This window comes from Bufo bufo, chromosome 1 (assembly GCF_905171765.1).
Source record: "Bufo bufo chromosome 1, aBufBuf1.1, whole genome shotgun sequence".
Classification (NCBI taxonomy): Eukaryota; Metazoa; Chordata; class Amphibia; order Anura; family Bufonidae; genus Bufo; species Bufo bufo.
The window spans coordinates 562,658,541-562,679,682 of NC_053389.1; the positions used below are offsets into that span (position 1 = coordinate 562,658,541).

A 21,142-nucleotide genomic window follows, 5' to 3' on the forward strand; every position below is an offset into this window, starting at 1 on the left:
ATCTGTGTGCACTTTCGGCGTTCTCACCCTGCTGCTGCTCGCCTGTCAGCGCTGCAGCGTAACTTCAGCCTTCCCACTCACCGCCTCATATGTGACATGCCCACAAGGTGGAATTCCACCTTGCACATGCTGGCCAGACTGTGCGAGCAGCAGCAGGCGATAGTGGAGTTTCAGCTGCAGCACGCATGGGTGAGCCGCTCTGCGGAACAGCACCACTTCACCACCAATGGCTGGGCCTCCATGCGAGACCCGTGTGCCTTGTTGCGCTGTTTCGAGTACTCCACCAACATGGCTAGTGCCGATGACGCCGTTCTCACCATTACTATCCCACTTCTATGCCTCCTTGAAAAAACGATTCGGGCGATGATAGAAGAGGATGTGGCACAGGAGGAGGAGGAGGAAGAGGGATCATTTCATAGGGTTTCGGGCCAGTCATTCACAAGTGGCTCCGAGGGTGGGTTCCTGCACCCACAAACACCACGTACACAATTGTCCAGCCAGGGCACAGTCAGTTCTGGAGGATAATGAGGAGGAGGAACCGTGTTCACAGCAGGGTGGCACCCAAACTAGCTCATGGCCATCACTGGTGCGTGGCTGGGGGGATACAGAGGACACAGACAATACACCACCCACAGAGGACAGCTTTTCGTTGCCTCTGGGTAGCCAAGCACACATGAGCGATTACATGCTGCAGTGTCTCCGCAATGACCGCCGAGTTGCCCACATTCTAACTTGTGCTGATTACTGGGGGGCCACGCTGCTATTTCCCCGTTACAAGGACAACGTACCGTCCTTAATTCCGTCACTGGAGCGTGAACGTAAGATGCGTGAGTACAAGCGCACGCTGGTAGACGCACTGCGGTGGCATTCCTACCTGACAGTGGGGTCACAGTGGAAGCACAAGGCGAAGGCAGAGGAGGAGGAAGAGGTCACCAATGCAGCTGGGGCACCACCAGCACCTCAGAAGGCAGGGTTAGCATGGCTGAAATGTGGAAAAGCTTTGTCAGCACGCCACAACAACCAGCACCACCAGCTGATATGGAACGTCTTAACAGGAGGCAGCATTTCAGCAACATGGTGAAGCAGTATGTGTGCACTCGCCTACACGTACTGGATGATGGGTCTGCCCCCTTCAACTTCTGGGTGTCCAAATTGGGCACCTGGCCTGAGCTTTCCCTTTACGCCTTGGAGGTTCTGGACTATCCTGCAGCCAGTGTATTGTCTGAACTTGTGTTTAGCATGGCAGTGGGCGTTATCACTGACAAGCGCAGCCGCCTGTCCACAGCCAATGTGGACAAGCTCACATTCATTAAAATGAACCAGGCATGGATCCCACAGGACTTGTCCGTATCTTGTGCAGAATAGACATGTATACCGGCCTTACCCAGCCATTGTTATACTACAGCGCAATTGCTCATTGCGTATTTTTGATATTTCACACTCTTTTGGGGTGTACCCTAATAAAAAAAATTATAATAAATGAAACCAAAAACCAGTGTTGGCTACCTCGTCCTCCTCCACCACCGCTTCCACCTACACCGCTACGTCCACCGCCTCCTCAACCTCCTACTCCATATGGATCACCACCTCATACATCATTGTTTTTTGTTAATTTTTACGTATTTTAATTTTAAGTCTTTCACTCATTTGTCTGATACATTGTTGGGTTACATATCCCAAATTTTTGGCTGTGATATACCCCTGCTCTACCTAGTGGACAGGTTAATAAATTTCACTAATTTGTCTGTTACATTGTCGGGTGAAATTCACAAATTTTTGGCTGAGATATACCCCTGCTCTACCTAGTGGACAGGTTAATAAATTTCACTAATTTGTCTGTTACATTGTCGGTGAAATTCACCAATTTTTTAATGTGATATACCCCTGCTCTACCTAGTGGACAAGGAAATACATTTCACTAATTCGTCTGTTACATTGTCAGGTGACATTTTACCAATTTTGCCGTATACAAACCCCTGCTCTGCATAGGTGACAGGGACCTTATTTTTTGTAAAATCGTCTGTTGAATTGGTGGGTGACATTAACCCATTTTTGCCGATAAAAAACCCCTGCTCTGCGTAGGTTAAAGGGACTTAAATTTGTAAAATTCATCTTTAATTGGCCCTTTCATTCGATCCTTCCGCTTTAATAACTTGTCCGACATTTCAGCTCGATCAAATTGCAGCCATTGACCTCCCTTGGATGTGGTATCCCGTCAACAAAGCGGCAGCAGGGCCTCTCCTGTCCAATGTTTCCAAATCCAAAATACCCTAGTGACATTCCCTATAATTTTATTTATTAATCATTCCAATAACAGGGCATCTTGAGAGTCATGTATTGTTATTTATCGTCACTACCTCCCCGATTCAGGAGTAGGTAATTGCCACATGTCCCCTCCTTTTTCTTGGATGCTTTGGCTTCAATAATTTGTCCTACATTTCCACTCTATCACATTTAATTTCATCCATTGACCTCCCTTGGATGTGGTATCCCTTTCTCACGCTCCCTCTCCAGCGTGGAACCTTGATTCGCCGCTAACCGTGATCAATATGGTAGGCGTAGAAAAGAACATCGAAAGTTGATAGAGCAGATATCCAATTGGATCGTGGACATCACAGGGACGTGAGACATGGTGGAGCAGTATGTGTGCACACGCCTACACGTACTGACTGATGGGTCTGCCCCGTTCAACTTCTGGGTCTCCAAATTGGGCACATGGCCTCAGCTTGCCCTTTACGCCTTGGAGGTGCTGGCCTGCCCTGCAGCCAGTGTATTGTCTGAATGTTTGTTTAGCACAGCTGGAGTGGGTTTTTACAAGTTTTGGGGTGTACCCAAATTTAAATAAAAAAATAAATTAAAACCAAAAATATGTGTAGGCTAACTCCTCCTACTCCACTGCCGCTTCCACCTACACCGCCACATCCACCGCCTCCTCAACCTCCTATTCCATATGGACCTCATCCTCCTAGATCAAGATTAATATTTTTTTATTTTTGCGTATTTTATGTTATTTTAAGTCATATCCCTATCCACATTTGTTTGCAGAGCACTTGCCATGCTCTTAACCACATTTTGATGCCATTTGCAGCCCTCTAGCCCTTTCCATGACTTTTTTAGAGCCATTTTAGTGCTCCAAAGTTCGGGTCCCTATTGACTTCAATGGGGTTCGGATTAAAGTTCGGGTCACGAACTCAAACTTTTTTGGGAAGTTCGGCCGAACCCGTCGAACCCGAACTTCCAAGAGTCCACTCAACTCTAGTTATAGCTAAAAGGAAGGCCATTTTGAAAGTAAGCATTTTAATACAAATCTCAGTTAACGGTTCAAATGGCTTTTGAGATAGGGCCGAAAGGACAGTGTTTAAATCCCAGGGGGGAGACAAGGTTCTTAAAGAAGGGTGCATTCTTGATGCTGCCGACAAGAATCTTTTAATCCATGGATGATCTGCTAATCTGGAATCAAAGAAATATCTCAAAGCAGCTACCTGGACTTTTAATGTAGATGCTTTAAGATTTCGGTCTAGCCCTGCTTGCAAAAACTCTAGGATCTTTGGTATTTCGGGAGACTTACAAGGGTCTGGGCTATGTCCTAAGAAGGCAGAAAAAAACATTCCAAACTTTGTTATATTTTATTGAAGTAACCACCTTCCTACTCTTCAGCATAGTGGAAACTACATTGGCGGATAATCTCTTTCTAGACCAAACTTCCCTTTTAAAATCCACACCAAAAGATGGAAAATTTCTGGGTTGGGATGGACTAGCAGACCCTGGTAAAGGAGATTCTCCTTCAACAGAAGGGTCCACGGAGGCTCTACTGCCATCCTTAGCAGACTGGAGTACCGGGACCACTTTGGCCACATTGGAGCTATCAGGATAACCGAGGCCCCCTCCCTTTCCATTTTCTTCAATACCTGGGGAATAAGGCAAACTAGAGGGAAGGCATACCCTAATTCCTGGCTCTACTCCTGTTCTAACCCGTCTATTGCTAATGGGATGTCCAAATGGTTGAGGGAGAAGAACTTCTCTACTTTTCTGTTGGCTCTTGAGGCAAAACGGTCCACTGTGGGAATACCGTACCTCTGGACTATTTGCAAAAAAAAATCTTTGTTTAGACACCATTCCCCTTGTCTGCTATGACGTTCTCCTTTCCCTTCAGATGCACCGCTGACAGAAAAAGCCTTCTCTCCTCTGCTATGGAAGTAAAAGGGAAGGGACTCTCGTTCCCCTTGACGGTTTATGTAGGCCACTGCTGTAGAATTGTCGGAATAGATGACAATCTTGCTGTGTTTTACCTCGGGTATAGCCAACTTCAGTGCCATCTCTACTGCATTTAACTCCTTGACATTGGAGGATGCTTTTCTCGTGTTCAAGTCCCATCTCCCCTGCCAGCACCTGTTCTGGTAGTGGGCCCCCCAACCCCAAGGGCTGGCGTCTGTGGTAATTATAGCTGGGTCCAGAAACGTCCATGGAACCCCTGCGGATATATTCTCTGGAATTGTCCCCCACAAGAGGGAGAGTCTAGTCTTTGAAGAAAGGTGGAAACTCTGATCCAAGGTATAAGAGGATCCGTCCCATGATTTTAGAATGTTTGCCTGAAGCTCTCTGGAGTGGATTTGTGCATAAAGTACTGCTGGAATTGCTGCTGGAATTGCTGATGTCATCTGCCCGAGTGCCGCCATTGCTTCCCTGAAAGTACACTGGTAAGAAAGGAAGACTGACCATACTTGCTCCCTGATCGACTCCTTCCTTGGAAGCGGAAGAAAACTTATTTGCAGACGGGAGACCAGCTGAATTCCTAAGAAATTGCAAACCTGAGAAGGAATCGGGTATGATTTTTTCCAGTTTATTTTCCATCCTAGATTTTTCAAAGTGGAGCAGAGGAATTTTATATGTTTTTTTAGCTTCTCTTTTGATTTTTAGAAAATCTTGCAAAGGCCACTACTTCTGCTACTACTTTGGTAAAGACTCTGGGAGCCTGAGAAACCCCAAAAGGCAGTGCTCTGTATTGGAGATGCAGTAACTCTCTCCTGGACCCAGACTGCTGTTCTTAAAAACTTTTGGGAAGAAGCATGGATTGGAACATGGTAATATGCATCTTCCAGATCCAAGCTTTCCATCCAGCAACCCTGGAAAAGGAGATCCACAGTTGATTTTATCGTCTCCATATGAAATTTTTTTATAGACCAGAGATTTGTTAAAAAAAAAATTAGGTTTAAAATCACTCAGAATGTTCCATTTGTTTTTGTTTTTTTTACCAAAAATAGTGGGGGAAAAAAACCTTTGCCCCTCTCTGTTTCGGGACCCGGACAAACTACCCCTTTGTCTAAGAGGGTGAAAACTTCTAATTCTAAAGTGTTTCTTCTTTCTGGATTTTTGGTGGATGGAAAAGGAATTCCAGCCGGAATCCATTTTCTATTACACTTAGGAGCCATTTGTTCCGAGAAATGGACCTCCAGGCTGGGAGAAACTAAGATAGTCTTCCCCCCACCTGAGATCTGGCATCATTGTTGTTTGTCCTTTGGTCTAATGTCCTGGGGCTTGAACAAACAAAAAAAACTGATCTTTTAGGAATTTTTTCCCTGTCTCTCCAGTCACTCTGCCTACTTCTTCTTTTAAAACTGGCCTGGGATTTATGAAAAAAGGAAGTTTTCTGAGGGACCGGGAAACCCCTCTTTTTATCTGAGCCCCTCTCTAGGATGTCAAAAAGTGAGGAACCAAACAGCCTAGAACCCTCACATGGAAGAAAGCAGAGTCTAGACTTGGAACCCTGGTCCCCCTTCCACGATTTAAGCCAGAAAGCCCGTCTAGCAGTGTTAGACATGGCCGCTGCTCTGGCAGAAAAACAGATCGCATCAATAGAAGCGTCCGCCAGGAACTTTGTGGCTTTAACAAAAGTAGGGAGGGAAGATAGTAATTCTTCTCTAGGTACTTTCTCCTTAATATGAACCTCCAGTTGATCTAACCAAAGCCTTAAGGACCCGGAAACCCAAGAGGCTGCAATGGCCGGCCTAAGACTTGTTGGAGAGACTCCCAAGCCCTAAGATAAACGTCTGCCTTTTTATCTAGAGGATTTCCTAAGCAGCCTAAATCATCGAAAGGTAGAGCCGATTTTTGGGCTATTTTAGCTACCGGGGCATCCACCGTGGGGGCTCTGTCCCAGACGCCTGCTACTGAATCCCCAAAAGGATATTTTCTTTTTACAGAATTAGGAATGAAAAATTTTCTATGAGGATTTTTCCATTCTTTTCTGATAAGGGCCTCCATATTTTTATGAACGGGAAAAACTCTACGGCTTTTAGGGACGAGCCCCTCAAATACCTGGTCAGCAATAGATTGCATGGTAGCTTTAACAGTTTTGAGTAAAGGCTTGGTATCTTCTTGGGGAAATAGAGCCATCCTCACTGAATCCTTATCTGAAGAGAATAAATCATTTGATAAGGCCTGGCCAGATTCTCTATCCTCGTCCTCCCCAGAAAAATCTGAATCATAGTCCTTAATATAGGTGGATCTTTTAGGAGACCTTGGGCAACTTCGACCGAGTGCTTTAATAGAAGATTGAACTTCTGACCGTACCAAGGCTTAATATTTTGAGAGGAGCTGTGAGACTCTTCCATAACTAGCTTATCTATACAAGCTTGACATAGTGGTTTAATATAAGAGGCTGCTAAAGCTACTTTACATCCTCCACATTCTTTATGTTTAGTCTATCCGGAGTGTTTTTCCTACCTATAACAATAAAGCAAAAATAACACCCAAAATTAATTAGGAGAGGATAAATCTCACCCATAGTAGAGTCAAGCCTCCCCGCTCCTCAGGACCAATACTGGCTTGTGGGCCTTGAGGGCTCCAGGGGGTCGGCGTGTCCTACATCACCTGGTTCCAACATGCTGCTGGAAACCCAGATCCTGCACAGCACTGTGTGCCATAAGGCTGTTTGCCTTCTCCTGCTGTCAATTTGTAAAGCGCGCCTCGGCTCCTTTTAACCCCTAGGTCCAAAAATGCCTAATCCAATGAGGGAGGATGCCCACGCTCCTTTTGGCCCGGCACCCAGAGATGACATCAATGAGCCGGAAGCGACCGTCCCGGCGGCTACGCGCAGAACGCAGGAGAAGCGTGCACAACCATCTTGGAAGTGGGACGCCGGGCATCCCACTGCAAAGGACCGGGAGCCGCCTGAACACGGCCACAGCGGCTCCCCACAGAGGCTTGGGAGGAGGCAGGAAGAAGAGCAGGCTCAGGCAGCGGCTCCCCAAGGAGACTGACGCCGCCAGGGATAGGTCCCTTTACGGTATTGCAGACCCGGACCTCCCCAGCCTCCCGAGGTGAGAACCAAAATCACGGCAGGAGCCAGAGCTCCTCAGGTACCTCCTATCCGGAGGTCAGAAAACCTGAACTGAGGTGTGGTGGGTGTGTGAACCATTTTATCTCTTCAGGCTTCCTGTCCTGGATGGGAGGTCCCAGTCATATGGGTGCCGTCATGGGTGAGGGGAAAAAAGATTTTCTACTTATTAAACCTTCTCTAGTGGTTTAATTAAGTGGAGGGATCAGGTTAACTAATTAGGTCTAGAATAGAGGGAGTTAATAGTTTAGTCAGCTCTTGTTAACCTCAGTGTGTCCTCTGCTCACCATTATAACAAACAGCAATGGCGAATGTGGTCACCTCATTAAATGTACCTATCCAAGTAAATGCATCTCTTTTGTCATTGCTCTGTGGTGTCCCGCCATGCTTGTTCTGCTAGTACGTATGTTATACATGCTCAAGAACACAGCCTTGCAATATGTATATTATACATACATACACACATAGTATTCTAGTCTCAACCTTAATAAAAACAGCTGTGCCTAGAATTTATGGGATTCCGAGAGAACATAGACCTGCCCCAAAATCCTTGTGACAACTAATGTTCTCCACTAAAACAGCCCTTCCATTAATCCTATCCCTAATACTAATAAACCACACAGAATATGTAGAAAAAAGTCCAACAGCTCCCAAAACACTTACATAGAGTAAATGCTACTTTTCACCATTACCTTCTTCCTGGTTTGGCCACGCCCACTGTGTGACATCATCAAAGGTCCTTCAGCTGCAATTACTCTGAGTTTTCATCTCTCTGAGACTTTTCTTTTCATGTGTGAACAAGAACTTTCAGCCTCCTCTCCTGCCTGCACTGATCATACAGATCGGTTTCGGGCAGGAGGAGAGAGAAGTGTGCAGATTCAGAGCTCTCTCACTGATCGGGCAAATTGCTGCATAAGTGCTCTGCTGGATCATTTAGGAAACAGGGGGTCTGGCACTGGTGGACCACCCTGACTGCAGACTATAGGAAGCATGCACTATAAAAAAAATGGCATTTGTCCAATGGATTGTACAATGTGCAATGCAATTAAACGTATGTAAAAAAAAAAAGTCTACTTTCATATAAACATGAAGTTATAGTAAGGATATTAGGATATTATTAACTTAGTGTACATCTAAAGATCGTTGAACTGTTAACACATACTACTTTCTTTTTTTTACCTTCGGTGAGTCTGCTTGTCTGCTCAGCACTTCCACCAGGTAAAATCTTGGCAATGTAAGCTCCAATCTCTCCCTGACTTCCAGGAATCTCTTTTCCACCAACAACCCTTATTCCAAATCCATTTCCTATTGCACAAACAAAGAAACATCAAAATGGCAAGCAAGCTCAAAGGGATTATCCAACTCTTTGTAACTGTTGACCTATCTTCTGAATAGGTCATCGGCATCTGATCAGTGGGGAAAGGACACCCAGGACTGAGCTGCACCTAGGCTACCTGACCAACAGTCGTGATGTCACTGGCCTAGGGTAAGCTGTGGGGCTGTGAGCCCTGAGGCCTTCTCAACCAGCTAACCAGTGTGGCTCCAGGGTGTCAGACCCGACCAATCAGATGTTGATTCAGAGGATGGCACATTGTCATTACACCTAGGGGCTCTGCTCTCTCTACAACTGGCGATCATTCTCCACTGTTGTTGACAGGGCCAGACGTGATCACATATACACTGCCTGTCGCAGAACTTGCAGAGAGAGCGGAGCCTCAAGATGTAATGGCAATGTCCCGCTGCTCCCAAAGGTGCATCTGCAATATATTAAAACATAATTTTTCTCAGCAATGTCGGCACATATGAACATGGGACCAACAAAGATTCCTTCAGCTGTCAAGTGCACATGCAACAGGTCAGCCAGTTTCATAGGTATAAATCTGCTGACAGATGCCCTTTAAAGCGGATTGGCCACAAATACATGGCCACTTCTTTACCAGGAATCATAGCACCCATTTTAAACTCAACTTCATTGATACTTTAAAGGTTATGTACACCTTTGGGAACAATTTTTTTATGATTGCATTTTACTCATTTTGGGCTAAAAATTATTTATTTCAATTAGTCTTTATTAAAAATATTGAGCCGTTCTGTCACAAAGGGTTAACTGTTTTTCTAGCTGTGTGAATCCTACTTTCACTTTTTGCCAGTCGGTGATCTAATAACCCTTATCTCTAAATTAATAAAAGATCATAAATACTTATGTAAGCCACATTCTTATCAGTAAGAATTAAGCTTTAATGAGTGTTTATAAAGTCAGAGATCAGAGATAAGGAGCCAGTTAGCTCCCTGTCTGAGGGAGCAGAGAGAAAATACAGATCCTGCTAGTAGATAAACTCAAAGCTGTGCAGGGAAAATGGCTCATCATTTTTAATAAAAACCAAATGAAAAATAGATTTTTAGCCCAAAATGAATACAATGCAATAATAATAAAAAACTGCCACTAAAAGGTGTACATAGCCTTTAATGTCATATTAAATATTATACAGTATTTCTTCATGGTGATGTGGATATAATACTAATTGGGCAAAGTAATTATTAATGATGGTGTGTTACACTGTAACAGGTGCTAAATACTGTACATTCACTGCGGATTATACCTAGGTAGCAAACTGCATCAAAACATACTTTAAATATTCATATCCCACAATCACCAGGTGTTTCTTCCTATTTAGAACTGCTTAAAAATGTCAAAGAAATGATCTGTACATGTTCATTACTACCTAGCATAAAGGTCAAAACTATATAGTTCATTATGCTTACAAGCATCTAATTACTTGCCTTAAATAACCCTGCATTTAACAAAAAAGTGCTATCATTTAAATCATACACAATACATAGTATACAAATATACATACTAAGACCTTCCTGGAACATAAAATATATGCAGAAAAGAGTAAAAAAAAAAATATATATATATATAATAATAATAATAATTAAGAAAATTAATGGGGGTTTACAACCCAATAAAATGTTTTCTTCTAAAGTAGAAGAATATGGTATAAATACATTGTACTCACCTCTACAAACTGCTGTCCCCCACCAGTCTTTGCTTACGCAGTGCCTGAGACACCACATCATCTCACAATGAGAACGGCAGGTCACTGCTATTGCCAGTGATTGTTTGCAGTGGTCACATACTGAGATGACACATAATTGCTGGAGATGGGTAAACAAAGACCAAAAGTGGAGCAGGGAATGGGCTATTCACAGAGCAGTGGGCTATTGAGCAACTTTTTATTATACAGGGTGGGCCATTTATATGGATACACCTTAATAAAATGGGAATGGTTGGTGATATCAACTTCCTGTTTGTGGCACATTAGTATATGTGAGGGGGGAAACTGTGGGTGGTGACCATGGCGGCCATTTTGAAGTCGGCCAACTTTAGTTTTTTCAATAGGAAGAGGGTCATGTGACACATAAAAACTTATTGGGAATTTCACAAGAAAAACAATGGTGTTGGATTGTCAATGCAACCCTCTTCTCCCAAGGTTTCCAGATCTGACCCTCTTAGACTTATCTTTAGGGTCATCTGAAGGCAATTGTCTATGCTGTGAAGATACGAGATGTGCAGCACCTGAAACTACGGATACTGGAAGCCTGTGCTAGCATTTCTCCTGCGGTGTTGCTATCAGTGTGTGAAGAGTGGGAGAAGAGGGTTGCTTTGACAATCCAACACAATGGGCAGCACATTGAACACATTTTATAAGTGGTCAGAAACTCGTAAATAACTCATGAAAGAATAAAGTTACGTTAAAACCAAGCACACCATTGTTTTTCTTGTGAAATTCCCAATAAGTTTGATGTGTCACATGACCCTCTTCCTATTGAAAAAACTAAAGTTGGCCGACTTCAAAATGGCCGCCATGGTCACCACCCACAGTTTCCCCCCTCACATATACTAATGTGCCACAAACAGGAAATTAATATCACCAACCATTCCCATTTTATTAAGGTGTATCCATATAAATGGCCCACCCTGTACATTGGAGATTTATCATTACTTTTAAACTACAAAAATAGTGCAAAATTCATTGTGTATATGACACATTGGAGTTAATTTACAAAAGCTGTGTACAAAAAGTGGTAAAATTTGTTAAAAAAATTGCAAACTTTTGATGTTTTACACCTTTCACGTTAAAAAAGTAGCCAGAGCTTAAAGGGGTTGTATGAGTTATTTTTTGTTCATTGCATGTTTCTAACTAGTCAAATCTAAAGACTTTACAATTCACTTGACCTGTGATGTAAGCTTCTCTCCCTGCTCTGATGATGTTTCGTGCAGAAGCCTGAGAGAGCGGATCTGTGTCTGTACAACAGAAGTCACTGTGCTGGCCATGCCCCCCTGCACTGCCACTGCTGCTTATTGCTCTGTCACTGGATTCTTGAGGAAAAACATTAACCCCTTCAGCTGCACAGACTCAGGGCTGAAGGCTTTACTGAGTAGCTGCAGGCAGTGAGGTGACAAATGCTGGGCACAGGAGCTGACAGAGGAGTTCTGCAGAGCATTGCACAAGAACAGGTAGGGGGAAGATCCTATGTGTATCAGCAGTGTCATTGTACAGCTGGGAATTGTAGTCCTACATATAAAACATGCTGCTGAGTCTCCCAGCAGTCAGACATGTCACTCAGGGCAGCACTTGTATTCACTCCCATTACAGAGCAGGGTGAGGGGCAGAGGTTGTTGTTATTGCAGTTAAACAAAGGGCCAGAAGAGAACTAGGGAAATGAGGAAATATATATTTTTTTTGCCTAAAACTTGCTTAGCTTAGTTATATATTGCTGCCCATTAGATTTACAGTGTTATATATTTTTTTCATAACTCGGACAACCCCTTTAACGTAACATATTCACAATAATTTATCCAGAAAACTGACATATATTTAAAGAGTAACTAAACTTTTAATTACGTTTTTAATTAAGTTTTTTGTAAAATGTCCTAATAATAATTTTTCTGATGTACTTTATTAATGGATTTAGAATTTTTAATAGAGTTTTCCCTCCCTAAAGTGCACCTTTCCTTGTGCGCTTTAAATTCACTTTTCTGTAGAAAAGCGGTGTAAAAAAATGCAATTAAAAGTTTAGTTACTCTTTAAATGAAATCTACTCCCCACTTTAGTAAATGAATCTTACTAACACACCCCCCCCCATCCCATTCTGTTTCACTTTGTCACCATTTCTCATTTATGTCAGTGTATGGAAAATTTATATTTAGAAAATATACTGTATATTGTATATAGTATAATATGTAATGAAGTGGCAATCAGAATACAGAAATATCTTGTCAACCATGAACACTAATTGTACCTATTAACTGTGCAATGCAGCAGGTACATTGTTTCATATTTTTTCATTTTACAACTATTAAGCACAAAAAATAACATTATTGACAAACTCATAACAACTATATAAAACATAGTAATCACTGGAATATTACATCTGATACCACCTTACAGTCAACTAAAGGTGACCATACTCATCAGTCTAAATTTCATCAAAATAAATATTTCAACCAAAACAATTGTTCTTCAGATAAAGATTAACAGATTTACAGACCAATATCTTCTGAAAAATAGTAAGCCATGTTCAAAATTTTCATCCGATAATTGGACAATTAATCTTTCTTTCTAAGATAGATCGCTCATAGACAAAAATAATTTAGAAGAATATTCCCAGACTGATCATTTGTCCATCACTTGGTTTTATTGAAATTAGGACAATTTAAACAACTGTAACAGCCAACATGAACTAAAATGTGTATAGCTGGATATGCGAAAAGGATGTTCACCAGATGACCATTTGTTCAACTGCTATTTGGCAATCAACCAATTCTATCTAATGTGTATGGTCATCTTAATTTCAAGTGAAAGACAGTAACTCACTGTTTATTAAGATTTTGTATGAACAAAAAAAATAAAAAAATACCTGATACTGAATGGTCCTTTGGATCCCTCTGAAGTTTAACTCTTGCATGAGGAAATGGATAGTGGATAGGCTTTCCATTTATCTGGTGTATAAAAAGTGAACATAAGAAAGAGTACATGGGAGGAAAAAAAAAAGACTGAAAATTCTAAATTCTGAAGGCCCCATACACATTCAATGGGTGTCAACCAAACAGTAGTTCACCCGAAAGCTACTGTATCTCTCCCAACTCCCCCATACACACACATGTTCAATTTGGCCGAATGTAGAGGTGTATACAATGGGGAGAGAGGAGAAAGCCACTGCCAGATACTCCTGGTAGAGGCTTATCTCCTGGGAGAACAAAAGGATCAGGCAAAAAAAGATCACAGATCCTCATACAACATTAGACTTGACCAACTAAAACTCAACAATAAAATATAAATAATAAACAAACAGTTGAAGAAAAGTTTTGCTGAAAGCTCTAACCATTTTATTTTGTATGAGAGTGATTTGTGTAAAGAAGTATAAGTTGATCTAATAGGAGCTTAAAACATAAATGCAGTGGCATATATTGACTAATGATAATTATTGCCATTTTATCACTAAACATTTTTTATCTACTTGCTAATTTATAAAATAAAAATTAAACAATCATTACATTACAATACAATATTCATATTTGATTGAACATCCAATTGTCTGTATATTAACATCAGCATGAATGAGATGTTGCTGCATTTATCTTGCAGATCGGCAAGCAAATTAGTCTAAGCTCAGATGTTTCCACGTTTACATGCATCAGCCCACTACACTAAATGTAGAATAGAGAAAAATGATACAAAAATAAAAAGTTCCAGCAATTCTTCTCTTAATATCCTTCACTCCCTTGACCCCATTTCATACTCATACTGTAATCAAAACTAGAAGAAACATATAAAGTCTTTTTTCTATATGTGACCAGGTGATCAGCTACTCCTTCTTAGAATCCTGTGTCCGGCTACAAAAGAATCAGCTACAAAATAAAATGAGATCAAAATGGAAGCGATCAGCAGAATATTAACTTGTCGTTTCTGCAGTATTTTCACAAAACTTTTTGTTTTAGGAACAAGCAAAAAATTATGCAGACTGAAAACAGTGGGGGCGAGATTTTCTCTGCGATACTTTTATTATACATTTCAGGTTTAAGGTTCCTTTAAAAAAGTTGTGCTTACACTTTACTGTATCTATCCTCTTTGTTATCAACCTGGAGGATATACTGTTGCCTTATGTATAATTTGGAAATGGATAATAAACTAAAATATCTTTTTTGAGCTGTGTCCAGAATTTAAAGAGGCTTCTATATTTTGGGACATCTATAAGCTGAGCTATTAGTGCTATGTTTGTGAGTATAGCTGAAAAGCCAAGAGGGGTCATATTACTGTCTCATTAACACTATTCTTGTAAGGCAGTTAGGAAGCCTATCAGGTTATCCAGTCAGTAAGAGGAGCATGCAATATTATGCATTTTCTCTCGGTCCCTCACAAAATAGTTTAGGAGACTAGTCAGCAAACTGCAGATAAGGTTTTAAAAATATAATAAAAAACTGAAATCACTGAACTCTCCTCTTGGTATGACACTTCCTTTGTACGGCACTGATCTTTGCTCCATAGTCGTTCTCACCATGGACATGTGACACTGTAGTCAATCTCTTACGACAGCTGTCACCATCTACTGCCAGTGATTGACTGCAGTGGTCACATCTACAGTAAGTGTCAAGAAGGAGCAAGGAGTAGAGACTGGTAGGGGACCTGGTAAGCATTAGAATAGGAGCAGTGTAGGATCGGTGAGGTATTACTTTAATTCATTTCTTTAAAGGGGTTATTCTATGATTAATGTAAAAAATGAAAATCAGACGTCATATAGTACATGACAATCTCTTTCTAATAAACCTAGAACCAGTCCTGCACCTCACATGGATCCAGAGATCTCCCCATTCATTGCTCTGCTAGATTTATATCAAGCTGGCAGCTCAAAAGGAGTGTCTTTCCTGCTACAGCTCAGGGGGCGTGTCTCAGCTCTCCCTATCACAGCGCAGGAGACAGTAGAAGTATTGAACTGAGCATGTGCGTCCACCTAATTGAGGAGGACAGATACAAAGGGGGGAAAAAACAGCAGGTGGCATTATACAGATACATTTTATTGAACAACCGAGTGGCTATACTAATTTTTTTATTATATGCAATTCCAAAAGTATTCAGATCCAGGAGCTGGTTTTAAAACTGCAGACTATTTTTCATGGGACAACCCCTTTAAAGCACTTTCTTAATTAAATGGTTGGACAATCTCTATAAGAATATTTTATAGAGGGCAGTCTGGTAACGCATCAAAATTAAAAATGTTGGCTTTTTTAGAATCCTGTAAGATTTGTTTTGTTAGTAAAAGGATGTCATATATAAATCATAGAGAGAGTAAACCAGAGATTATCATCTTTTCCAACATCTTACTTGTTCCTGTGGATGAGCTGGCCTGGTGTGTGCTAATTTGTCAGGTAGTTTTCTCTCTATTCCATGCCCATTTTCCAGCCGGGATTCTCTAGGCTTGTCAAACCAATCTGTTTCTTCACGGCGCAGATGATAGGCTTTGGAAATCAATGTAATATTAATATTTCTAATTCAAGTCTCATAGGTTAAAAGGGAGAAGAAATAGACTACTGTGAGGCAGTCATGCAAAAGACCAACCATGCAGCTTAGGTCAAGATCGGAAGTACACATACAGGCAAGCAGATCGTCAGCTAACTGTACAATCGCAAAGCAAAAATAAATTAGTTCACTGCGTTTTAACAAACTAATTGCCATGCCATTAGTGTAATGGAACTGAACATTTCATAATCATTTTTATTGGGTGCAGTGAGAGGTGACCTCATGTTTACAATAATTTGTGAGGCTGAAATGAACTAAACATGAAAATATGGCTTTAGCAAAAATATTGTCACTTGACACAAACATCAATCAAAAAACATTCTCCAGTTAAAAATGTATATTTAATAACTGTTTCATACTCTAGTGAATACATATGAAATGCACTGTGCATGTGGCAAGTAAAGAGGAACTAAAGCTTTCATGTATAATGAATAGTTTTTACCTAAAATGAGAAGATTAGGAATTCATTACACAAAAGCATTACCACGATGTAGAACATTTCCAAAAGTTTTATCAGAAGTTTGGTAATAGATTTGTGCTTATGGATTTTCTCTCACAGTCAACATCAAGAGTTTTATACAAAAAGGCTTCATGCGCACGGCAGTGTCTGTATTTCAATCCACAAACAACGGGTCCACAAAATGTGGATACCATCCATGTGCATTTAGCATTTTTTTTTTCATTTGTGGAACAGCCACAAGGTTCTGAAATTAAAAAAAAGAATGTGTGCATAGCTCCATAGAATTGAATGGTACAGTGTGCTATCCACAAAAATACGGTCATGTGCATGAAGCCTAAACCCTACAATTCTTCATAATGATACCAATGCTCTTTAACAGTAGTGCTAAAATCAACTACTGAAGTAGGCAAATACGATATCCTAGAGGTATCTCATTAAAGGGGTTATCCAATGTCATAAACAGACCCCCCCATGGAATATACTTATCCCGTGCCGCTCCTGGTCTCCGCACCGCCGCTCCTGCTTCTCCCTGTACACAGATGAAAACATCTGGTGTCGGAAAGCAGCCAATGGCTGGTGTCACCCGTGATGCTAGGGAGGCTCGTTCCCAACCCCACCTGCCATTGACAGCTCCCCCTGACACCAGATGTTTTCATCCTTGTACAGGGAGAAGCAGCAGCAATGGTGAGGGTACCAGGAGCGGATCAGGGAGCAGGTGCGGGGTAAGTATATTCCGTGTGAGGGGCCCGGCACATGGCGGGGCTGTTTATGACATTGGATAACCCCTTTATACTATATTACTACTACACTAAGAATTAGTTTCCTTGATCCACTTTCCATTAACTGTCCTTAATAATCTATAGGATGTGATTAAAAAGAAAAAAAAAAACTTTCAGGAATATAGAATTCTGAGAGGGCTCAAGATTGGTTATAATTCTCAACCAGAACCCCCCCCCCATTCCCACCCCCAACACCTGGCAGCACAAAGTCCTCCCTCAAACAGAAGAAGAAATTAGTACTATAAATTTCCAATATGGAGACATGATAGCATACTCACCAGAGTGCCACAGCCTCTTCACAAAGCTGATCAAGGGGGTGCTGTTGGACCCCCTTCAATCAGATATTTTATGATCTATCCTGAGGACAGGCCATCAATATTTTACTCCTAGGAAACCCCTCTAAAGGGATTTCTCCTTTAAGACAATATTTTCTTATTTTAATGTAGACCTGCCAGTGACGAGCTTCTAATCGTGGTTCTTGCAGCGGGAAATTTGAGTGATGTTAGCTGTAATCTGTGTAACTACAATTTCTAAATGGGTACTAAAAATGATTGGTTCACTTTGTAAATATGATTGTGTGAGAGCTGCCCTTTCTAGAAGGTAGTTTGCAATATTAGATATGTTTTACAGTATTAGGTACTGGACCCTTGTATAGGTTTGCTGTATAACACACATACACTTTGGTGCCATTTTAGTGGAAAATGTGTAGTTATTTTGAAAGGCAAATAAAATATGCTACTTTTAAATATCACAAATAGGATTTTAGCATTCAAGAATTTCCCAATACAAGGCTACTTTCACATCATGTTTGGTCTGCTTAGCATGTGCACGGAGAAAAGCTGTGAATGTTAAAAGCTCCAAAACAGTGTCCTTTGTAACCTTTTTTGGCCTGTTACATCTTGGTATACTATAAAAAATGTATCGAATAGAGCAGCAGGCTACACTTTTCAACAGGTATCCAATAGGAAAAAGTATACCGTTACAGGGCATACTTATTTCACAATAGGTCTCTACATCCTACTCTATGACTATTCAGTGGGTTACTTCACAATCTTCCATCAGCAATGTTATTTAACATTTGATTATTGTCAAAACATAATAAAAAACTTATATAAGCTGCTGGATTTTTATTTTATAGTTACTATAAAAAAGATATTACACTATTTAAGTATGCTGTATACCAAAAGAGTAAGGGCTGTTTCAACAAGTGGATGCCGTGCGTGTCATCCGCAGCGTGAATGACAGCCAAGCCCCGCAATGGATAGCAGAGACACGGAGCATTGACATGATTGATAATGCTCCGTGCCTCTCTCTGATATTTTTGCTACAAAATCACAGTGACAACTTTATCTCACTGTGATTTTGTAGTAATAAGATCACAGAGAGGCACAGAGCATTATCAATAATGTTAATGCTCCGTGTCTCTGCTGTCCAATGCGGAGCTTGGCTGTTATTCACGCTGCGGATTACACGCACGGCATCTGCTCGTGTGAAACAGCCCTAAGTATGTTTTAAACAATGTACTGCAGTGATACTAAGAAGCACCCTTTTAAAAATGATGTTTCATAATTTGCCATGCAATAAAATAACAGAATATGCTCAATATTATGGTTTATGCTTTTTGTATCATTTTGAGAATTTCAACGCTTCATACAAAAAGTGTTGGAAAAATAATACTATCCCCCAACTCTAAAACTGTAATCTTACTGCTAACTGCTATAGTTATTTGATTGCCACAGACCATACGTTACCTAAAATTGAAATGCCCGTACCACAAAGTTAATTAGGTTTCTTAATGATATAATGCCTTACCACAAATGGACCAGTATTGCATGTTTCCCACACAGCAAAATATACACAGAAAATTTAGATTTTTTTTGTGGATATCACTTTGAAGTGCAGACCACTATGAACAAATGAGGTGAAAGACAATAAAGATGTATATTATGGGACTTTTGTTGCATCATTCGTTTCATTTGCATTGTCATACACTTTTAGTTTTGTCCTCTATAAGATATGGAATTTTAACTTGTTTAAGCAGGTGTATACTCTTGGTTGATGTATATATATTCATATAGGCACTTTAATATACTTAATTCTATGAACAACTAGCTCTGGGGAATTTGTAAACTATTAAAAATATATCAATGATTTATTATATATATATATATATTCTGGAATATTCAGTAGTTATTAAGATACATCTGTAACAACCACTTGGTTTATTACTGATCGAAGACATATTTGAATGTAAGTCTATCATAAATTGCTATCTCTTAGCTATTATTAGAAGCATATAATAGATTTATTTTTATTTTTATAATCAATACATTCCAGTAAGTTCTTATTAAAGAACAAAACCAACATGCAATACGAAGACATACAGTACACAGACTCTACGGCAACAGAAGACTCCTACCATCATTAAAGGAATTGTCTGGAGGTTACCCAAAACAAACAGAAAAAACATTCATTTACCAACAGACACATTGCCCACATCACATTTTTAGCCACATTATTAGAGCAGTTAATGGTAAGAGTTCTAATATCAGGTAATGTAGACCTCTGATAGAGGAAGAGCAATATAAAGGAAATATACAGATACTGAAAAAGAAATCATTAACAGGGGTTACTTTTGGGTAAAACAGAACTTAAAGGTCTGCATGGCAACAGCTGACACGTATATGTACTTTTTTAATAAAAAAAAAAATATATATATATATATATATATATATAAAAAAAAAATATATATATATATATATAATGTAATAAATAAATAGTTGCATATTGAATCCTTATTTAACTCTCTGTAACACTTAGACGTTCACAGAAATTAATCTGAACCAAATTTTATTAAATGCTAGCCTGAATAGATATATTTGAAGCCGCTATGAGAACAGGGTTAGTTTGGGAAGACATGCAATGTTGCCACTCATAAGTTTTATTTATTTTGAGTGTAGACATTGTGGAGGATATTTACTCTGGTATATACACCACACAAATTTTGTTACACGCTTTTTTTTGCTGTGAAATTTGTGACTTTTCCGTCTTCACTCCACTTCTCTCAAGTACTGAGAAAAGGGGGCATGACGAGGATAGGAAGAGATTTGTGATCTAATTTCCAAACTTTTCAGGATCTTCTATTGGGAGAGCACATCTACTGCCACCTTGGGTTCTGCATAGTAACCTGGGTCATTGCCCTACAAACACTCAAATTTGTGATGTGGAAGGGCCTGCAGTTGGTGATGTCCTGGTGATGTTTGACTTATCAACTGGGCACTATCCCTGCTGATCTTCACAGGGGGTGAGGTGGAACCTTTTTGTTACGGGGCTACTTTTTGGTGTAAGCTTACGACTGGATATAATGAATGCATCTCACATGTAGAAATGGCTGTGCTAATACTTCAGCAACCTTTTCTAAATGTTAATGTTGTCTAAGAAATACTGTACCCCTGATGACACACGTTTGTGACTATGTGTGCAGAAACGCATAAGATGATATGTTAGGCATGATGCTACATCATTTTATATTTTAGTACAGGGTTAGATGTTGATGTTTGAATGTGGATGTTACACTGTTCCCCACTACAATTGTTCTGTAACTAAACAGAATAATACCCCTCTTTCCACACCAACCCAATCGATAGCCTACTTTTTGACCAAAGTTTGTTTCTGGTCAATGAATATAACTTTTTAACAGTTATTAACAAATAAGGGTTTTAAACATTTGTATTCAGGCTAGTATCTGCACATTCATGGTGCAATACATATAGTTACATGGATGCATTAAATCTGGAATGCAGACAGTTAAATATGAATATAAAACGTCCAAGTGAATGAGGGCTAAACCTGTATCTACAAATATACATTGTATACAAAGTCTATGTCAAACATGTTAGCCATAATAAAGATTATCTATCTAAAACAAGCCCCGAAAGTTCATTTTGAAAATTTGGCCATTGGCAGTTTATAAAACACATTTCCC

The 21,142-nt window shown here is 40.3% G+C and overlaps 1 protein-coding gene across 1 annotated transcript in view; it reads right to left on the reverse strand.

Annotated features, from left to right (window-relative positions):
* The window catches only part of PCLO (piccolo presynaptic cytomatrix protein), a 193,708-nt gene that overhangs the window by 116,027 nt on the left and 56,539 nt on the right, over window positions 1-21,142 (reverse strand). The window contains exons 6-9 of the mRNA XM_040414091.1: window positions 15,724-15,857; window positions 14,484-14,495; window positions 13,262-13,343; window positions 8,516-8,641 (exon numbers count right to left, since the gene is read on the reverse strand). Coding sequence (XP_040270025.1) covers window positions 8,516-8,641; window positions 13,262-13,343; window positions 14,484-14,495; window positions 15,724-15,857 — 354 coding nt within the window. The remainder of the gene's footprint in view (window positions 1-8,515; window positions 8,642-13,261; window positions 13,344-14,483; window positions 14,496-15,723; window positions 15,858-21,142) is intronic.